The 22,818-nt window shown below is 40.3% G+C and overlaps 1 protein-coding gene across 1 annotated transcript in view; it reads right to left on the bottom strand.

Annotated features, from left to right (window-relative positions):
• ATRNL1 (attractin like 1) overlaps positions 1-5,456 on the bottom strand; it is a 796,208-nt gene extending 790,752 nt beyond the window's left edge. Inside the window, exon 1 of the mRNA XM_032313798.1 lies at positions 5,032-5,456. Within this exon, the coding sequence (XP_032169689.1) occupies positions 5,032-5,330 (299 nt within the window). The 5' untranslated portion in view covers positions 5,331-5,456. The remainder of the gene's footprint in view (positions 1-5,031) is intronic.
• Between the last annotated feature and the right edge of the window lie 17,362 nt (positions 5,457-22,818).

Here is a 22,818-nt window from a genome sequence, read left to right as displayed (position 1 = left end):
GGAGGAAGCAGGCTCCATGCTGGGCAGAGAGCCCAATGCCGGCTCAATCCCAGGACCCTGGGATCACAACCTGAGCAGAAGGCAGAGGCTTTAACCCACTGAGCCACCCAGGTGCTCCAAGATCTTTTTTTTTTTTAAGATTTTATTTATTTATTTGACAGAGACAAAGCAAGAAAGGGAACACAAGCAGGGGGAATGGGAGAGGGAGAATTAGGCTTCCCACTGAGCAGGGAGGCCAATGCAGGGCTCCATCCTAGAACCCTGGGTTCATAACCTGAGCTGAAGGCAGACAGCGAATGACTGAGCCACCCAGGCGCCCCAGGGTGCAAAATTTCTGAACAAATACCTCACCATGAAGATATGCAGATGGCAGATAAGCACATGACAAAATGCTCAACATCATCTCATTAGAGAAATGCAAATTAAAACCACAATGAGATACTACTACATACCACAAAGAAAAGTTGTAAGGCCCGGGATGGGCTCCATGTTCAGCTGGGGGTCCACTTGACCCTCTCCTGCTGCCCCTCTCCCACACCCACCAGATCCTGCTCTCCCTCTTTCCCTCCCCAGCTCATGCTTGTTCTGTCTCTCAAATAAATAAATAAATAAAATCTTTGAAAATCATGTTACTCCACGTAACTTACTTTATCAATTTAGGTCTTAGAAATACTCTAATTTTAAATTTCTACTCTGTAATTGTTTTAATAACATAAAAAGAACCCATGGATATAATTACATATTATAATCTTATTTTCCCCTTTTCTTAAAAGATTTTATTAATTTATTTATTTGACAGAGAAAGAAAGAAAGAGAGGGGGAATACAGCAGGGGCAGAGGGAGAGGCAAGTTTCCCACTGAGCAGGGAGCCTGATGTGAGACTTGATTCCAAGACCCTGGGATCATGACCTGAGCCAAAGGCAGATGCTTACCAACCTAGCCACCCAGGTGCCCCTATAATCCTAGTTTAAATAAAGAAGACTGGAGCGCCTAGATGGCTCAGTGGGTTAAGCAACAGGCTCTTCACTGAAGCTCAGGTCAAGATCTCAGTATGATGAGATCAAGCCCCACGATGGGCTCCTTGCTGGGCGTACAGCCCACTTATGATTCTCTCTTTCGGGTTGGCTGGGTGGCTCAGTGGATTAAGCATCTTCCTTCTGCTCATGTCATGATCCCAGGGTCCCTGATCAGCAGGGAGTCTGCTTCTGCTTCTCCCTTTGCCCCTCCCCACCCACCATAACACCAGCTAGCTCCTGCTCTCTATCAAGTAAATAAAACCTTCAAAAAAAAAAAAAATTCTGTCACCCCCTCTTTCTCTGTCCCCACACCCGACACATTCTTTCTCTCCTGCTAAAAAAGTTAATCAATTAAAATAAAATAAATAAGACTGTTACAGAAGGGGGTGGGGAGAGGATGGGTTAGACAGGTGATGGGATGAGGACCCTGGTGTTACCTGGAAGTGTTAAATCACTGTATTATACACCTGAAATTAATACTGCACTGTATGTTAATGAACTAGAATTTAAATAAAAACTTTTAAAAATTTATGGGTAAAAACATTAAAATTTTAAATGAAAAAATACAGACTAGAGGTCAGGGAGCATTCAGTGCAACTTTATAGTTACTGACAGTTTTCCTAGTCTTAATAGAAAGGATTGCAATGTGTGTTTTCTTACCAAAAGCTAAGGAAACATATTTACATATTTAACCCTGCCCCTTTCTGTGTATAATAGCAATGAAGTTCCTCATTATTATATCCCCATTTTCGGGCTGTCAGAAGAAATAGAATACTTCCATTATATATGCGAGAATTTCGGTATCCACATTTGACTAATCTAAAAGGTTAAAAAAAATCTATATACACATTAAACATATAATAAGATGTAAAAATGATTTTAGAAAAATATTCAATAAAAATTTTAATAAATTTACATTTAGAAATTGTTCACAATATGAGATATTTTCCCATCTCAGATCATTAATGTAGTTTATTTTGCTTACAAACTAGAAGTCATAGTTTCCTATGTCACATTAGCAAGAAAATGTCCAAGTCTGAACACAAAATATAAATTTATATAAATATAAATCTCAATTACTCTACAGAGATAATTCTAAAGACCTAGTTTCTAAAAGAGAATGTCATTCATTTAAATAAAGTTCATAGTAAAATGTTTTCTAGTCTAATGTTATACTAGCCTAATTCAAGTAAATAGAATCCAAGTTAGCATATATTATATCCTTAATTCTTCTATTTCATATTGGCACTGTCCTTTCTGATTCTCAGTCCCAAACCCTTCAGCCTAGTTTTAGCCAAAGATAAGTATTCATTTTTACCTATGTGAGAAATGGCTTATAATTCTGAGTGTTTTGTTCTTTAAATAGAAACTGAAGATGGAAATCAGTGCTAAGAAAACTAAAGTACCACTTTTGATACCATATTTGCTTCTGCATTCCCCCACCCACCTACCATCAATCTTACATTCTAAAGAACCATTTGAAGAATTCTCTTATTCCCTAGTGAAATCCCCACGGTAGGAAAAAAACTAAGTTACCATGGAACCAGCCAATTAATTTTGACACCTGCTTACCAAGATTGATCATTTTTTATATCTGTTTGCTAGGTTACTAAAGTCAGCTTAGTAAAAGATTTTCAAGATAATTAATGAAGTGAGAATTTCCAGTTAGTCTTTCCCACTGTTATTCCTTCAACTGCTGAATAACAGAAACCACCATCCTCAAATAAACCTTTTTTAGCTTAGCATATACTTTACCATGAAGAATTCTTTTCTTCTAAATTGATTCTTCCCTTTAACATTAAATACCACATTTTACCCCTAAGAGTATACATAAAACACGGAATAGTACCAGTTATATTTACTATAATTAATAGCCTGTATTCCACAGAGAAATGAAAAAGTACTTACCAATAGAGTACAATGAATCATAGGAAATAAGTTTCCAAGGAAATGATTTATATTCAATGAGTAATTCAGGGTTAACTGTTATTTAAGTATATTTAAGAAGCTATTTCTATTTTACTCACTAATGTGTAAAGTTTATGAACAGCATCTTATGTTATTAAGATAGTTTAACTTGATCTGTGATCTTTCCTACTAACTGAGACAGTATCTGCTAGCGAGGTTGCAGGCTGCTGATCTAGCTAGCTGATTAACAAGTTCCACTACCATAAAATGTAGAAAGGAGCCTCTCAAAATCATAGCAATCTCTGTCCTTTTTAGATAAATAGACCAAATCCACAAAAAGGCCAAAATCCCTAAATCACACATACAATGGGTTATCTTCCTACTTACAGAAAGAGGTAAAAAACTGATGCAGCTTCCTTCATTGTTGGCTGCCAGTTTATATATTCAAAATTCTTGCTTGATAAAAAGGCTGGCTGTAATTGTCATAGCCAAAGTTTCAAAACACCTAAGTAAAAAAGGCTACCAACAAGCACAATTCAATAAGATATCTTTCCTTATCTTGAAACACTTTATAAAACTTTTAATTAACACCTCTTTCAAATTAAAAAAAGTATCAAGAAACTACAGTATTATACTAATTTATTAGGAAGCGAGAAAACATTTCAGTCTATTGAAACAAATGAATTTCATGAAGCTTCATTTTAAGATTTCACTTCCAAAAACCACTGTAAATTAATTTAAATAGTAGGATCTACCTAAAATTTAAAAGTGCCCTTTTAAAAAATACAGTTTCACAAGTTTTAAGGGGCATGGTTTAAATTAGCAATAGTTTAAATAAATGGAAAATATGCTGTATTTAAAACTCTCAGGACATTTTCCTATAATCCATTAATAACGTGAACCATACTTCCTACCTTTGCCTTAGAGCCCGAGACACTTCACTGAGATTTTGCTGTCATCCTGACAATAAATATCCGGAATCTACATAGTGTAATTCCAGAGCCGCAAAACAGCCAGCAAATTTCACAGTAACTATCTAGAAATCTAAGAAGTTGACTCAGTGACTGCTATCTGCAAATTGTCAGATGGCTACCTCAACTATCTTACTTGCTGCTTCCCCCAATTCACCCATTTCCTCTCATATCAGGCAGGAATGTAATAAACATCAGCCAATAGGGGGAGGGTACCCTTGCTGTTGTAAAGCAAACTCCTTACGGCCTTGAGCTTCAGAGAAAAACCAAAGTGATGCTCTCACACAACAGCTGATAATGAAATAAACAGTTCGAAAAACCCATTACCTTCCCTGCATTAAAAAAGCCCACATAGTTCATCATTTTATGTTACCCAAAGTCACTCTTGTATTCCCAATCAAAACTGCCGTAGCAAATTCGACATAGTATATTGGCTAAAAGTAAACATTCTGGAGTTAGGCTAGTTGACTTGGAATAACTCTGCCCTTAGTACTGTGTAATCTTGGGCAAATGACTTAAATTCACTGCCTCGAGTTCTCTCTGTAAATCCAGCATAATCATCCTAGGAACTCACAGAGTTGTGAGGGACAAATGAGATAATCCACGTCAGGCGCTTAACAGTGTTTGGCACAGAGTAAGCCCATCATAAACTCTTAGGATCACGATTATCATACTAAATAAACTAAAATGTTCGCGGTGGTTACCTCTAGAGAGGACTAGGATGGGAGTAGAGGGAGGTACTGGTAGCCCGTAACTTTAACCTTTACACTTCTGCCTTGTTTGAATGTTTCGCAGTGTTCAAGTATTTCATGAGTTACTTGCATTTTTGATTAAAAAACAGTGACCTAACAAAAATGGTGTTTGGCACCGTAACTGAGTATGGAAATAAATGCTCAAGAGCGAGGGACCCGAAGCCGCTGCGGACACCTGGACCATCACGAGGGCTTCGAGTGCCCGGCGGACAGGGCTCCGCGCGGCCGAGCGCCCCGGGCGCCTGGGTTGCAGGGGGGCGGCGCGCTGCGGGCGGTTCCCAGCGCTGGGACCCGAGGCCGCGTTGAGGGCGGGGGCGCAGAGGATGGGAGGGGGCACGACCCGTGCGGGGCAGGGCTGAGGTGCGGGGTCGCGAAGACACTTACTTGAACCTGCCCTGGCAGTGCTGGCACTGGTCCCCCACCCAGCCCGGGTCGCAGAGGCAGGTGGAGTTGACACAGCGGCCCGAGAAGCAGGAGCCGGTCCTCTCGCACGGCTTGGACTGGGACACCTGCGCGTAGAGGGCCAGGTAGAGGAAGCCATAGCACAGCAGCCAGCTGTTCCCGTCCAGCAGCCAGGAGGAGGCGCCACCGCCGCCGCCGCCGCCGCCCGCCGGCCGAGCCCTCCACAGCCCCGGGGCCGCCGGCTGCGGGGGGCCAATGCGGGCCCGGCCCCCCGGCTCCATCTTCTCGGGCGCCCCTGCCCGGCTGGGCTGCGCTCGCGGGCGCGGACAGCGATGCTCCGGCGCGGGGGGGGGGGGGGGGGGGGGCAATTCGGCCGGAGAAAACCTCGCCGCCGCCGCCGCCGCTTCTCCTCCTCCTCACGGGCGCCTGCCCCAGTCCCGCTCCCCGGTCTGGAGGGACAGATCCCAGTCGCCGTCGCCTCTGTTCGGCCCCCTGCAGTCGCACTCGGGCATCGCCTCTCGGTCTCTTGACCTTGTCCTCGGCAAATGGAGCCCACCGCCGCGGCGACCCGGGCCGGGCCGGAGGCGGAGAGCGGGCGGTGCGGGCGGCGCGGGCGGCGCGGAGCGCTCCAGAGGGGACCTGCGGGAGGGGGAGGGGACCCCGCGCGCGGCCCCGCCTCGCCCGCGGCTCGCGCCAACTGCCTGGGCTCCGGCCCCGCGCGCCGGGGAAGGCGGGGGCCCGCGGGAGCCCCGAGGTGGGCGCGCCCAACCCGGGAGGGGAATTCGGGAAGCGGGGCTCAGTTCCGCACCGCCAGGCCGGCGGCCAGCGGCCCCCCAGCAGCCATCTTCTCTCCTGTGCCGTCAGCCGGGCACCAGGGCTGCGGCTGGAGCCCGCGGTGCGTTAGGCCGCCTGCCCCCACTCGCGCGTGCCCACGCTCCCCCCCACAGGCCCTGCGCTGTGGTCTCGCCCCGCCCTGACAGGGACCGGGGACTCCCCCGCGCGCGCCCACCCGGCCCGGCCCGCGAGCTGAAGCGAGACTGGCCCCCCAGGTGTGGCCCGCGTGCCCGCGGTGCCCTTCCCCTCGGCGCGCGGCGGGGACAGGGCCCCACTCGCGCCACGCGCCCCCTGAGCCCCACCAGCGAAAGAGCAGACCCGGCCGGCTTCGCAGCTTCAGCAAAAAAGCAGCCCTTCCCGTCGGCCGTCTACAGCTGCAAAAGTGCAGCGCTTTTCCCCCCCGCGTCTCCCCTTCCTCCGCCCCATCCTCCTGCCTATTTCTTCTTTTTTTCTTAGAAAAACTCCAACAACACACAAAGAGCTGAGCTTGTGCAGCAGGCAAAAGTCTTAAAGGCACCGCAGTCCGACACGCTGTGGGGTCCGCAAGAACTGGGAGGGGCGGGGTTTTAGGGGCCGCGAGGGTCGGGGAGCCGTGGCCGCGTGGGGACTTCTCCAAGGGGGAGCCATTTCTTCCGCCGAAATGATGACTCCCCCGCCCCCAACAAAGAGCTACAAGATTCTGAGCCCGGGGCGCACCACCCCTTCCCCGCGCTGCCTCGGAACCCCAGGTATCTCCCTTTTCTGCTTGTCAGTGTTTCCTCCTCCATCTGGGACAATATTCTGCCTTGAAAAATATTGCAACATCTGGGCTTTTTTTCAGAAGAGCAGAAACGATGCCCAGAAAAGAGCCGTTTTTCCTTTCTCAGCGGCAATCTTTCCTCCTTTAGATGACTTTCCAAGATTTGATGGCATGTACTGAAATTTTTGCTTTGTACTTTCGTGCCTTCTCTAAAAAGCCTATTTCAACCCTTGAGAAAGGAAGCCGAACACAAATTGCAGCCATGTATACTCGAGTTACAAGCAATGTAATGGGATCCCCACCAAAGAAGAGCAGACAGTACGAAAAAGAATTTGAAATCTACCGAAGACATTTCTGACAGCAAAAGGAGAAAAAGTTTTAGTTGTAACCACACGGTCGTTATTGTTAAGATTCAACTCATGTTTATTTCGGGCATAATGTACCCACGTCATCTCTTTTAATCTCTTTTATCCCCACTTTGCAGATGAAATCCTCCATTAACCCCATTTTGCAGATGAGGATATAGAGACTGGGAAATGTTGAAAGATTTGTCAATGACAGGTTGGAGGTAAGTAATGAATCGAGCTTTAAATACAAGTCCGTGTCTTTTTCCATTAGTTACCAAGCTATTTCTATTAGCAGTTGCTTTGTTCTACTTCGGTGAATAAAATGTGTTGGCTTGGTTTGCAAATACTTCAGCAGTGACTTAAGGAGGGAAAACAAAAGTCCAGAAAGAGGTGGCTCCTTTGAAAGGAAAAGGGAGAAAAAAGGAAACCATGATTTTCATTCATATAACAAAGAAATCACAATTCCCCCATAATATCAGTACTAGAAATGTCATCCTCAAACCTGAAAATGAGGGCAGCCCCTTCTTCCTTTCACATCTTTTCCACATCAGGATGCTCCTTAGAGACTACCTGGGATGAAGGAAGAAAAAGAGGAGAACATTCAAGGGGGGTGGAAAAAAAAACAAAAGGAGGATATTGTTCTGGATTACACTGTTTAATTTCCATGACTATAAAATCCAGAACTCTTTCTAGTAGTAGCCAGACAGGAACAATGTCTCCTGCCTTCTCCATTCTTCTCTCATGCCAGCCAAAGTTTAAAGTGAACCACATCCTTCTCACATCCATGTAGAGTTGCTTTCAGAAATGTGGAAGGTAGCCAAGCTCTTAAAACAGTCAGTGAGTGTGAAGGTAACTCAAAGGGTACACGGGAACCCGTTTAACAAGAGAGATCACTGCTCAGTCACATGCTCACTGTAGCCTATATTCAAGCAAAGGATTTGTCCATTAAAAATATATATCTTTTAATCTTGTAACCACTATAATCGGCTCAGTACTTCGCGTTACTGAAGAACATGCAGCCCCACAGTCTTCCTCTCAACTTTGCCTTTAGAATCAAGCTGTATATACTAAATCTATATAAAATTATTCTCACAAGGATCTCATAGGATTACCGCTTGCTCTATATCCGATTTTTTTTCTTTCATACTCTTTTAAAAGTCAACATTTACGAATTTAAGGAAGAGGAAACAAAGATAAATAAACATGAGGTTCACCCCTGGATAAGCTTATCTATTATCAGGTTCAGTAAACCGGGAATTCCTTATACAGTTAAGGGTCATATAGTTTACAGATGTAGACACAGAAACTTAAATGATTTACAACAGTCACACAAAAAGTCAGTGATAAAACTTGCCTAGAATCTGGACTAATGTTTCAGTGTCTTCTATGATCAAGAAATTTTTAAGCTCCAACATGGTTATCTCTTTTTTCGAAAAAAAAGTAGAGTCAGCATTCTAGTAGTGCTATCCGACACTATAATAACTCACAGTATTGGTAATAGCAGTCATAAATCCAGCAGAAAGGTGAAAATCTACTCCAAAGAGGTAGTAGAGGGAAAATCAGTTTTACTGAACTAGGATGAAACTGTTATGATTGGAATTATCTATTACAATTTCTCCAAGGGAAAGAGATAAGAAAAGTATATTTGTTTTCTCCACAATTAGCCGTATATCAGGACCTTCAGATATTTGGGGAATGTGTTTCATTTCCATTCATACCACTTAAGAGTGGTACAATAAAATGATGGGCAAGAAGCTAAGACTTCACATTGCCAAATTGAAGGAAATGCGCATTATTTTTTAAAGAAGAACAAGAGAAATGACAGTTCCACTGATCTTTTGACTGCAACTCAAAAAGTAAAAGATCCTATTTGGGCTAATGAGCCAAAGCAACCCCTTCTCAGTTGCTTGACTGAAGAATGATCTCTATTGTTCACCGTTTGGCTCATAGGCGGCTTCTGAAAGCAGCTAAGATAATGAGAGTTGCAGATAGCCTGGTTACAAGAGCCACAAGTTTGTTCGTTCAAATGTATCCTTAGTGTAATTGGGACTGTATTTTTAAGACACTGATGGAACATGAATGGTCTGTGATATTAGATAGTAAAGAAAAAATCAACTTTAGGTACTTATCAAAAATTATTGATGGTATTAAAAATATTCATGTGGCTATGTGCTGAAATACCAACCTTCTCCCCACCAAAATCTGACACTCTGCTTTTCTCTTGGATTCCATCAGTTTCTCTTGCCGTCACACTTGCAAACACACACATACACTCTGATCCTGCCAATTTTTCTACTTAACACATTTCAAACATATTGTTATAAGTAAATTCAAGGAAATAACTCCAAAGATTCTAAATTCTCAATGCAGGGCTATTACATTTCTTTTAACTGGGAAATAAAATGAACATAATTCAACTTTCATCCTAAATATTCAGACTTATTACCCCCAAAGACATTTATTGCTAGTAGTCAGTAGTCCGTTGCAGAAATTTGTCTTTCATGAAATTTAATTCAATAAAAATATGGGTTAGGACATCCTGTTAAACATAGTAGACTAAGGAGGAGCATTTACTGCTACTCCAAACTCTACCAACTTGACAGGAAAGATTTTTTTTTTTTAATTTTAAAGGTACAAACTCACAATAACAAAGAAAGTAAGAAAAGAGCCAATTAGTTGATAAGAGGTGCCAATGCATTTGAAAGTGTCAGAGCTTTGGAAGGAGAAAAGGGAATGGAGAAGCAATAACTAATCATTTATGCCTACAGAGATGAATAACAGTAAGAAACAAGCCTGAAGAGTCCAGGACTCAGAGGTAAGAGGTACAGTGAGAAGTAGAGGGGGGGCTCAAGGATGAAAACAAGGAGAATAGTTGAGGGAAATATAAAGGCCCATGGTCCCCTTCCTCACCCCAAGCAGCCAAAGATGACCCCAGACCCAACCCTGACAGGAGGTTAAATCTCTTAAGAAACTGAATGCTAGAGGCTCCAGTCATAATGGCATCAGTCATAATGGAAGGAGGGAGAGACGTACACAGCTGAAAATGGGGATATTAGGTAAATATCTATATATTTAATGGTGGATTTCCCAACCACTTTTTTCTACATGTTCCCTGAATACCTACAGTCAACTGAATAACCTCCAGGCAGAAAATTGAAGAATACTTATCTGCAGAAACTGAATAGTCCAAGAGAAAATATATTGTCACTTGGGGGTCTCCATACCAAATGGCAAACCAACCTATAGGTCACCCTATAGTGAAGGCTGCTGAGTCAGTAAATCTCACCCAATCTTTTTTTACATGACTCTCTTTATAAATACAAGCAGTAGGGATTCATTAGACATAAAAGAAACCAAAACAAACAGAAAAGGAAATCAGAGGAAACACAGTCTAGTGACAGGGGAATATTTAATGCAATCATAGAACAAGAACAGGAGGGATGTCTGGGTGGCTCTGTTGCTTGGGCATCTGCCTTCAGTTCAGGTCACAATCCTAGGGTTCTGGGGTGGAGCCCTGCATTGGTTTCCCTGCTCATTAGGGAGTCTGCTTCTCCCTTTCCCTCTGTCCTTGCCCCAACTCATGCTCTCTCTCTCCTTCTATCTCAAATAAATAAAATCTTAAAAAAAAAAAAAAAAAGAACTGGATACTCTTTAATAAACAAAAGGATACTCAGAGAACAAAAAATGAAAACAGGGTAGCCAAAATTAAAATACAATAAAAGAAAGTTTACAAAATAGAGTCTGGGAAATCTAGAAATTAAAATAAAAAAACAAAGTTTCTCCTCTTATCAAGGAGGGAAAAACTGGGGGGGTAAAATTCACTAATGATTATACATAACAGACTCTTATCTTAAATTAAGAATTTACAATATTGTATATTAATTAATGTGACAATGCAAAATTCCTATGTAGGAGAAGACAAAATTTGTTTTATCAACTTCAACATAAGATTTCCCAAAACTGAACTGACCCTGCTTACCCACTATAGCCTAAAACATCGAATTAAAAGACTCACAAATGGATAAAAAAGGGGGGGAAAGGCAAACAGAATGGATTGGAAGTAAGAATAGCATTGAAATTCTCAACAACAAAATTAGATGCTAAAAGTAGAGGTAGAAGGGAAATTACCATCAACCTAGAATTCTATACCTAGCCAACCTATCAATCGAGTATGAGGATAAAGATATTTTCAGACACACAAACATTTATAAAATTTTTCTTGTAACGTACCCTTCTTTAGAAAATTCATGGTAAGTGGTGAAAGGAGAAGAGACTGAACATTAAAGAATTGTAAAGACGTATCCTAGAATGACAGACAGCTGTGTCTCAAGAACAACTAGTCCAACCTGCAACAGAGCTGAGGAGGGAGGTATAACTAGAAAAATAATAGATACAAGTGTTTGGAACTGTTTGAGCTTTGGGGGGAAAAATACTAATAATATGTGACAGATCTTGGGGTATTTGGAAGGAAAATGGAATGAGCACACAGAAAAACAAGTAAATGAACAAAATGAAGCAATCATTGACTAAGGGAAAAAAGGAAAGTTGTACAAGATGGTTTATCAGTAAACAATATTCACTATATAAACACTATTGATTTACCAAAAATTTATAATATGTCTAAATTTTTTAAATGGGAGATGGATAAAGATGGGTGGGTCTAAATCCTTAATTACTTAATAAGAAGTAATTGCGTGTCCAAAACTGACAAATCAAGAACTAGTAGTATAATCATACTACCCTGAAGAGTTGAAAGCTGCCTTGTCTTAGGAAATAGTGAATGGGCAGGAGATGCAGCATTTTATTATAAGGCTTTTGGTACTCTTTGATTGAAAATTAAAATTTACTTCTAAAAAATAATAAAAAATTAATTTAAAATATGGGTTCATAAAAAATGTTAAAGGTAGCATATGCCCTAAGAAAAAAACTTGGGTTTGATTTCTAATTCTCCCCCCTATATATGGATTACTCTTGCATGACCCATTAACCTCTATGCCTCAGTTTTCCCACTGTTAAGATGGGAAAATCAAATTACGCATCAGTGTCCATTTCCAAGCTCACATGAGAATCTAAACCAAAAATATGAAAGCACACAGTAAATGGTAACGCACTATACAAACTTTGATATTTAATGTTCATCAAAAACTACTCTTAGGAACAGAATTCATTCTAATTCCCTGAATTGAATTCATGGAATTGAAAGAGATTTAGGTTTGACACAACACACAAATACAAAATACAAAAACATAAAGAAGCAGTCAAAGCGATAAACCCTCATTATTTTGAAGATGGATCTAATCTGTTTTACAAATGAGATGCTGGGACCAGGAAAATTGAAGTACCTTATCCAAACTCACACAGTGGTAGAGGTAAGTCTAAAACCCTAGTTTTTCTGAAAAGCAATGCAGTTTTCTTTGTCCTATAGCTCATAGCTCAGGCTAATGGGAGACAAGTTCGGGTTTATCTATCATTCGTGCTGAGTTCCAGAAAGGCCTTCCATAGCTCTGCAAAGTGACTTGCCCAATGTCTCACAAGTTAGTGAGAGCAGAGCCAAAACTAAACCGAACACATGACAGACAGCTAGAGAATGAACCTTGAACCTGAAACTTGGAACCAAGTGCAAATTTACTGGCAGAGGTAAAGGCATATATTGAAAGCTCAGCTCAAAGTCTGCAACATAAAAATTATCAATTAATACCGTTAATTTGTTGACTAAAGTTCCTGCCTGAGTACAGAGAGAAAAGCCAAAAAGGAAATAGGAATACTTTTTTAAAAAATGCAATTAGACAAGCCAAACCAGCAGCAAAATTCCTCTTGAAAGTAGATATGTAAGAAGAAAAGGCCCAATGTCTGACAAAATGTGTCAAGAAGGGATGCCTAAATTTGGAACTTTCCAACCTATTGCAAGACACCTAAGAGGTTTCTCTATCCTCTCCTCACTGGGATAATGCTGGAAGGAATGAGGGCACCTTAAAGATAAAAAGGTGAGAGAACTTTTCTCTCTTTCACACCCAGGTAATCGTTTGCTGTCACTTTCCTTCATGAGAAGGTAGAAAAAAACTCTTTTTAAAAATACAATTCTGTCAATAAAAATGAACAAAAGTCCAATTTGAATCAGGTAACAAAAAAAAAATATCACACTCTTTTCTTTTCTAAAGTCATAATTCTTTCCCCAATTGGTAATTCTAATTTCTCAGGATGACTCTAAGATTAGCCATCACTGCACTAGCTACATCAGGCATCTTACAATTCCAAACACCAACTTAAAATGGGGTCATGCCCTGGAAAGTAGTGTCATGGAACCCAGGGACATACTTGTGATTTTGAGTAACAGAAAGGATTCTTTTAGATGTGAAAAAATCCAGCTGCTACAGTTATACTCCTAAGGCATCACCACATACAGATAAACCAGGTAGAATCTCCATAAGCCTTTGGTGGAGTTGAGATTTGTTTCATGTTCCCTCTGTTTGAAGAAAAAGCAGGCAAAGTAAGGAAAACAGGAAATACTTAAAACACAAAAGCTCCCAAGCAAAATAAACAATTCATAAGAATAACATACTAGCTTTTAGAAAGCTGCTTGGGGTCCTGACACAGGAAAATATATTTATGTTTACAAGGAAAAGAGCATGAAAGAGAATTATGGACCTTCTGATCAGGAGAGACAAAGCATCAGAACACAGTGAGGTTTCCCTGAATAAAGTCAGAGACAAAGAAGAACTGCAAAACAGCACATATATAAAAAAAGAAAAATATCTGACAAATGATAGCCAGGCTCCACAAATCCTGATAACACGACATTCTACTTATTAAAAACATCAGTCTTGGAAGACTCCAGGCACCGTAATTTTGAAAATGTACACAAGTAAATTAAAACCAGCCTTACAATTCTTCTTATTGTAAGTCCCTCGCCCATGTCCCTCTGCAAAGCTGATGTGAAATTCTAAATTAAATGAAAAAAAGTCAACATGAACATTGCTGATTTTAAGCAAGAACCCCAAGTTTTCCATTTTTTAAAAATTAGCATGTAGTCTGAAAGTCTTTTTGCACACGAAGAGGACATATTTTTCCAGGAAAACTGGCTCTTCCATAAACAGAGAAAATGTTTTATCCACAACTAGAAAGCATGTGCAAGAATTTTGTTTATTAAATTACCTAAACCACTTGATAGCAGATATTTTTTGAAATATCTTACAGTCATGTTCTTTTCCACTGGACACAGTCCTTCAGTTTAGGAAGGTAGCACAAGACAATGCCAAGAGAACAGGAGATTAAAATGCCAAATGATGTAAAATGTTAGTTATTTTTTAAAACTGTGAAGCTCTACTTGATGGCGCCTGCTTTTACTCTTTCCTGGAGAACACTATTATAGGACCCAGAGGGGCCATGTGATTCCAGAGAGCCACAGAGTGAGCATAGTAATTCCCCTGCCTCTTGATGCCCGTCACCTTTTTCCCAGGAGGCAGCAACTTCGCAGCCCATTGCCTTATGTCAGATGAGGTCAGTGACCAACCTGTGGCGGGACCACAGTGACCAGAGAACAAAACATACAACCACCACACTCTGACAAAAACTTGGAACTCCATGGTTTTATCCTTTAACTTAAGGTTTGGGAGGCACTTGTTATATTGCAAAGGGCTTTAAAGAGCTAACACACTTACTTTGTACTAGTCATTAACATGAATGACTGTACCTATTTCCTGATAGTTTTGAGCGATAAGGAATATAAGAAAAGTATAAAGATATATCCGACCTCCATTGCCATCCCCAACAACCTGGCCCCCACCCCAGGACACACACAGCACACACATAAGATGAACATTCCCTGACTATTACCTGGTCTGTTCAAAGGAAAATGAACCTGAGGAGTCCTAACATCCTTTTTTTTTTTTTTTTTTGAGTCTTAACATCCTTTAGTGATTTAGTAGAATATAACGTCCATGGAGCAAATGATTTTATTTTTCAAAGAAGGCCAGTGAGGGAACAAACACAAAAGAATTAAATACTAATAGTGAGATTTTTAGACAGAGTAGCTCCTGGATGAAAGATTTGACATGTACCTCTAGTCAGTCATAATAGATAGCTACGTACTTCCAAGTGGAGACTGGACTATAGTGGGTTTTTGGCACCTCTGACTACACACTGAATAAATTTAAGAGGAGAATTAGAATGAAAGGTAAGGTCTTCACTAGGAAGCACCCTCCCCAAACTCAAGTCTGGCAGAAATCATCAGGAGGAGGCTTAAGGAAGTATCTAGCTCTAAGACTTACCCCAAGTCTCTTCTGCATAAATAATAGCATCATTACTGACAGATTCTTGGCTCAACTGATCTTCTTTTAAACTGCAGACTAGTCAAAATGAAATACTTATTAGAGAAAGATTGGAAAGGGTGAAACTGGAAATGATCACTCACAATAAGAAAAAAAAAATCAGCCTCATTAAAAAGGAAAAAAATATGGGCGATTCTGAGCTAGCCAGACACCAAAAATATGTATGAATAAACAGCAAAGCAGCAATATTGCATTGGTATGATGCTGTTGAGGGTGCAATGATTCAGGGGAAACCATCAAAGAAACCAGTGCCAATCCCCTACATGCTCCCAAGGCGGGTCCTGGCGGGTCTACAGTGTTGTATCAGGTGGGAACATTTCCCTGGCATATGATCAGTGTATGCCCTAAAGCCTCAGGACTTCCTAGTGCTCATTATTTTTATTCTAACTCTGTTGCTCCAACTGCTATCCTCATTCATATGAATGCCTAATCTTTCTGAATCATCTTAAACTATCTGTAGCAATTATCCCATGATTCAAGTTTCTAAAGTTAATTGTTAAGTTTAAAAAAAAAAAGACTCTTTCACTAGTTTAAATTTTTTCTGCTTTTTCATTTTATCATGTATCGTTTTAGTCCTGAGTTATTAGAAAATATAAATTAAAATGTCCAATTATTCTTTTCTTTAACATGTATTATTTTGTAGCTCTTACCAGACTTCTACTCTTTTTACCCCAACTAAAAAGTCATTCACCCCTGGGTTCTAGATTGCTCCACTGCCTATAATTATTTTATTTGACCATGTCTAAATTATTTCTTATCTGGCTCAGTCATTTTTGAGATGAAAAAGATAAATGGAACACGCATTTCAAAATTAGAATGTGCACTTTGTAAAAAAGAACAGAAATGACCACAATATTTTCTACAAACCAGGCCACTTATTATTGATTACCACGGCTCTTTAAGCTGTATTCTTTGAATTATTTGTGATGGTGTCTATATATTTTCCAAAGGGTTAGACCTAATTCAATACTCACAGTATATTGTTTAAATTATTTCTTTCTGAGATGCATTAAAATTATAGAATTTCAAGATAAATTTCTACCTTTGGTATGTTCATCTATGTGGTTAAGTAAAATGTCTAGGTACTTACAGATTTCCATGATTATGGATTTTGAATAATCCACTACCCCTTTACCATCTACGTTAGATAATTATGAGAGATAAGCCCTTAACTCCTTCTGAGGAAAATTATCCTTCCTTATCCTCCAGTGATAAAGCCTACTTAGGCAGCCATGTTTGGTACACATGATTCTGCTCTCCTCTGCCACAGATAATTAGCACAGAGGCATCTGCCAATCTTGGGGCAGCCAATCCTTAGGCTCACCACAGTTTTACAAGGTGACTTGGCACAAAAGCTCTAATCAAACAGGGATGAACTAGGGCAATTAAATTCTCACTTTTGGGAATTTGAATTAGAAAATATAGAAAGAATTAAGCAATCAAGAACAGGAGCTCAAGCTGAAAATTTGTGCAGAAAGAGATAGTGAGACCACTGGGTAGAGAAGGAGCAAAAAGGTAGAACTCAATTTATGAGAAGGTCAAAATTATAAGGAAGAAAAATTATAAATGGCAACTGTGAAAAAGAGAAATGACAAGAGTACAAGATGAATAGAAAAAAGCCAATATACTTGTGAAATAACAGATTTTGATTCATTTTTATGGATTTTTAAAAAATCAAAATTTAGCAAGACCAAAAGAACATTTCAATTTTTCTGAACTTTGAATTTTGCATGGGTGAGTATTTAGTCATTCCAGGGTCCTTCTATGTCTTCCTTTTTTTTTAAATTTTTTTTATTTTTATTTATTTATTTTATTTTAGTGGGAGGAGGGGCAGAGGGAGAGAGAGAGTCTCAAGCAGATAGTGCGCTGAGTGCAGAGTCAGATGGAGGGTTAGATCTCATGACCCATGAAATTATGACCTGAGCCAAAACCAAGAGTGAGATGCTTCACTTACTGAGCCACCCCACCAGGGTCCTTTTATATACATTCTAACTAGTATTTCTTGATACCATAGTCAAGCAATGTCTTTACCAAAAAGGTCTAGTTTAAGTAGCATTCTATAACTGCATGTATTTGAAGGATATTAATAAACACAGTTCTTTAATTTTGCTACTTACTGTCAGCTCTTTGCTTATTGGTCACACCCCTGGTGATGGGCATTAGATATAATTTAGAAAGAATATTTGAGTCTCCAGCCGATCAATGGTCCACTTTAGCTTCAATATCTAAGATCTTTGCTTCTTTTTCCACACAGAGAATATTTTCCAACCATGCAAAAGCTGTGTCAGGACTTGCCTTAGAAGTAACATTTTAGATCAAATTCAACAAACAAGAATCTTTTTGTTATGTTAAAAATAGAGATAACCGGAACATTTCCAATAAATTTTATAAAAATCTCCAGATGTGAACTTCACTTCAGAAGACAGTCTGTTCCTAATTTTAAGGGATTTGATTTGTTTTGCTTGTTTTACTGCAGAAACAAATTTCCTCTGGCAATCGGGGTTGATATTTCCTTAAACTATTTTTTTCTTAATTTTTCCTGTGAAGGGAAAACTATTTTAATTGGCATTTATCACAAGACAGAATAAGAATCATTTCAGTTCTCAAATTTTGGAAGAAACATTTCCCATCTGTTTCAGTAACCCCACTGGCTAATTATAATGCCAAGAATAATTTGTCACAAACAGAAAGACCATTCTTTGGAGGAAAACTCTTACTGCTTTATCTTACATCACATACTGATTGATGAACAATTTATAGAAAACTTATGATACTAACTGATGCCATGGATTTATGTCATGAATTAGATTCCAAAAGGAATCACAGAAGGCTGGTTAATAATTTACATTGCTTTAAAAACAGGATGGGGTATTTCGGTTAGTTCAAATTATATCAGAGAAGTTGCATATAGTATTCATATCCTGCTTTTAAAGTGTGTCGTCTGGAACATGAATGGATTTACCCAGAAAGGAGGAGAGAGAATGCCAGCACTGTGTCGACAGTGCCATCACCTCTGTGATTTCAGCAGCGTTAAGTGGACAGTAGAGTGTGGTCATAAAGACTGTGGGCTCTAAGCTGCACTGTTTGAACTTGAATTCCAGCTCAAGCACTCCCTTGCTTGGAAAATTATTGGTGCCTTGGATTGCGCATTTGTAAAATGGGCATATTCATAACAATAACTATCTCAATGAGTTGATGAGAATTAAATTAACACACAGCTCAATGAATATTAGCTATCAATATTAATAACATTATTACTATTATTGTTGCTGTTGTGAAGAGTGTTATTAGATGCCTTTGTGTATTAACAGTTTCCTGATCTCCTAGATTTCTAAGAAAAGTAAACTCTCCCTGGGAGGGGTCTCTCTTGAGCTTTAATTCTCTGTGTAGTTTTCAATGCGGGCTGCACACTAGAACCATCTGGAAAGCTTAAGGGAAAAAATAAAATAAAAATAAAAAAGCAATGTCCAGGATCCATCAAGAAGAAATTCAAAGTTAACAAGTCTTGAATAGGGCCCAGGTACCCTCTTTTCTTTTTCTTTTTTAAGCTCCCCAGGAGTTTCCTAAGTACAGCCAGGGTTGAGAAGAACAGACTTCTTGATCTTAGCAACAACAGCTATGTGTGAGCAGGGAGCAAACCTTAGGAAAAAGCACACCAGCACTAGAACGGCAAACATGAAGGAGATGCTTGGGGTCAGCAGAGCAAGAAAATTGAAGAGGGAGGATCTCTCAGTGTTTGGCAGCAGGAGCCCTGCTAAACACCGAGAGCTCATCCTGGCATAGTTATTTCTTGAGGTGATGCTAACGTTAGCTGAAACAGTCAAATCTCCTGCTGGCCTCTGCCCTCCCTTATGCCTCCAACTGCACATCTTACTTTTCACCTTTTGGTGCCTCCACTTAAAAAGCAGCAGATCCCTTCTTTGGACATAGGGTTTGTAAATCCCAACAAGGAGCCCCATTTCGTTCGTGATAAATTATACCTCAGACAGATGGAGTGTAGTTACTCTGATGAATGGTTTCAGCTCAAGGGACTCTTAACCACTAAATACATGTGTTTATTCTTTTGAAGGAATGAGAGTCTCCAGACCTTGGGGATGAACTAGGTTGCTGTTCTTGTTTTGTAATAGCTTCAAAAGCTCACTTTACTCTGAACCTAAAAGAGGCGGGAGAGGAGGATGATAAGCATAATACCCACATTCATAGAGTCAGAGAAATGGACCATGCAGAAGGAGTAGAAAAAAAGTCTCACATTTCCGATGCTTTATAAAACCCTAAAATTCTGAACGATCTTATCCTTTAATTCCTGTCTTCACTCCACAAGTTCATTAGAGAAAAATTTCAAAAGGTAGTGAAAAGTGCAAAGAGGAAGTAAAAAATGGCTCACCCTTCCAGTACTCTTTTCTTTTCTTTATTTTGAGCATATAAAACGAAGAGTAAGGGGGGCCTGGGTGGCTGGCTCAGTTGGTTAAGTGTCTGACTTTTGATTTCAGCTCAGTTCATAATCTCAGGGTTTTGAGTCAGAGCCCCAAGTGGCGCTCTGCACTGGGCGTGGAGCCTGCTTAAGAGTCTCTCTCTCTCTCTCTCACTCCCTGTGCCCCTCCCCCCTAAAAATAAGGTGAAGAGTGAAAGTCTACACTCCCTCCATCTCTCCAAAGATAAGCTCTTCCCAAATGTTTTATATTTATGTGTTTCATAAACACATCTTGCCATTATCTTATGTTTCTGTGACTGTGCTAAACACTTTATGTGAATTATTCCATTTAATCCCTACAATAACCCTCAGAGATAGATACTATTAGTATCTCCCTCCCTTGCCCCCATTTCAAAGGTGAGAAAATTGAGCCTTAGAGAATTTTACCCAAATCCCCCTCATTTATTCACTCAAGAAATATTTATTGAGTCACTACTACGTGCCAAGTTCTATACCTAGGTATAGGGCATTTAAGAGTGAATCAGCCCAGCATATCCATAATGCACTTCTTAACTCCTCTGCTTCTGGCATCCAAGTGTAAACCACCATCATCTCTCCCCCTAGATTATTTTGAATCTGTGTGGTCCATGCAGTTACCCACTCTACTGTCCTGCCTCGTCTTCAAACTCATGCTTTCTAGTGCACACCAGTGTCATCTAAGACATTGAGACATGGACTTTTCCCCTCATTGCTACAGTGACCATGTTCTCTGAACTCAAAATATGACTTTGCTAGGTTCACTCCGTTAAAGCTAAAGGATAATTAAAGAGCAAATGAAAATACAGATTACCTTCTCTGACAACTACTTTAAACGAAAGACAGATTATTTTCTTATACGTTGCTGGTAAGGTGACGGGATCTAAGGGATTTCCTCTTTCATCAACAACTCTTATTTCCAGAGCAAAGTAAACTTAGGATCATAACTGTAAATGTTTATGCTTTATGTCCAATGTAAAAAAAAAAAAAAGTACAGCATTAGGCTCCAGTAGCTGCCTTTGCAATGAAATTGAGAGCACTGTTCAATGATATGGAGCAGGAACAGAAGATTACATTTAATGCCCAGGAACTGAATGACGTGTTTCAGTGATGATACAGACTGTTCCGAGAACTTTCTATTTAAACAACATGACGCTGTGCAGGAGATACAGACTGGATATTTTACTTCTAGCATTTTGAGATAAGTCAAGGCTAATGAGCATGTAATTTAGGTCCATCAGCTCTGAAGTCTTTCTTTCTTGGTTCCTGATACCCTCTTTTGTTGCCTTTTTTTAATAGAGAACTTCCAGTTGCTGACTGTGATAAAGAATACATTTGGGAAATATACATTAAATTGGCAGCACAAGACAAATTGGATATCCTGCTTTTCTTCCAAATTTTTATTTCTCATAGAAACTATATTAACATATTTAAAAGTAGGGACACCTGGGTGGCTCAGTTGGTTAAGTGTTTGTCTTCTGCTCAGGTCATGATCCCAGGGTCCTGGGATAAACCCTGCATCAGGCTCCCAGCTCAGTGGGAAGTCTGCTTCTCCCTCTCCATCTTCCTCTCCCCACTGGCTTGTGCTCTCTCTTGCTCTCACTCTCTCTCAAATAAATAAATAAAAATCTTTGAAAAAACATATGTAAAAGTAAACTGCTTAAATAAAAAAATCATCCATAACCATACTATCAAAGCCCAATATTCTTCTCATTTTTCTCCTTATCTGTCTAGTCTTTATATAGTCTCACTCTTTAAAAAAAAAAATCAACAAATTTCAATCTAAAGGAAGAATTGGGTCACTCATTATAGTTCAGTTAAGTTACTGCCACATTCTTTGTAGGAACCCCTTTAAGTAGAAGAACTTGATATGCTGAAATCACCGCACAGGGGAGCTGGAGGGGGACTTGGAGATGACCTGGTTCTGGCCCGCTTAGCAGTGGCTATCTTGTGCGTATTGTCAGTCTTAGCAGTTGTGACAGATGCTATCGTTCATTCGACATCACGAGTATGTGCTAGATACTTCCTACTTCTTCTCTTCTTCCTGGCAGTTATGCAAAGAGGGAGAGGGTAGAAACGGTTTGCCTGGAAACAACAATAGCCCCGCCCCCTAGGGTTATTGGGAAGTACTTGGCGTGGCACCTGGCTATTTTTACTACCATCATCCATTTCCAGATGAGGAAACCAAGGCTGGGAAAGGATGAATGAGATGGCCACACAGTTTGTGTGTTTCAGTTTCTCCCATAGCTCCCTGGGTAGTGCCAAGTACATACTTCAAAATCCCCTGGGGTGCGTGATAGAAATTCAGTTTCCAGGGCCCTTCCCCAAACTGACTCAACCAAGACGCTGGCGGTAGAGAACCAGGAACATGCATTTTAGAAGTTTGCTAGGGGCTTCTGTGCCCTAAAATTAAAAACCGCTGATACTCAACTTTTCAAACTCATCTGCCAAGTTTCTGGGCTCCAGCCCAATTTTCTCACTCTGTGAAATGGGAATAACATCCCTTCCCCCGGCCTCGTTGGGAGGATTAAAATGGTTTATTTTATAGGAAAGTGCTTTGTAAACTGCAAAACCGTGATTGTTTCTCTCCATCCCAGTCAGGACCCTGCCAAGTAGGGAAGAGCAATGTCCAGTGTTTCCAAATTAATACCACCATCAAAGATACAGTTCGTGCTAGGCCTAATCAGACAGCCAATGAAATTCTATTTGTTTTTTCTCATCATTTAGCCTTAGCTTGAAACATGCACACACTAAGACTTAACCATACATACCCTGAAGACTTAATGTCATCCTCTTCCACCACCGCCCCCCCGCCATAGTTTAAACAAAAACAAAACAAAACTGGACATCGCCACAGTTGATGTTAACTATCACTCTTCACTATGTTCCTTCCTTGCCTGCTGTCGTAGAATTACAGTTCGGCAAGGAGAAAGCCTGCCGTTCGCTTTGTACTCCGTGTTTCATATCCCGAGCCATTAAAGTGTGTCTGACATTTTCTTTTCCAGGCCTGTGATTACGAGTTAAATCAGCACATAATCAAACCAGCCCACTTGGCTAATCTCCCTCTTAATAGAG

Source organism: Mustela erminea, chromosome 14, assembly GCF_009829155.1.
Source record: "Mustela erminea isolate mMusErm1 chromosome 14, mMusErm1.Pri, whole genome shotgun sequence".
Classification (NCBI taxonomy): Eukaryota; Metazoa; Chordata; class Mammalia; order Carnivora; family Mustelidae; genus Mustela; species Mustela erminea.
Note: the sequence above shows the minus strand (reverse complement) of the source record. Positions and strands in the feature narration are given on the sequence as shown.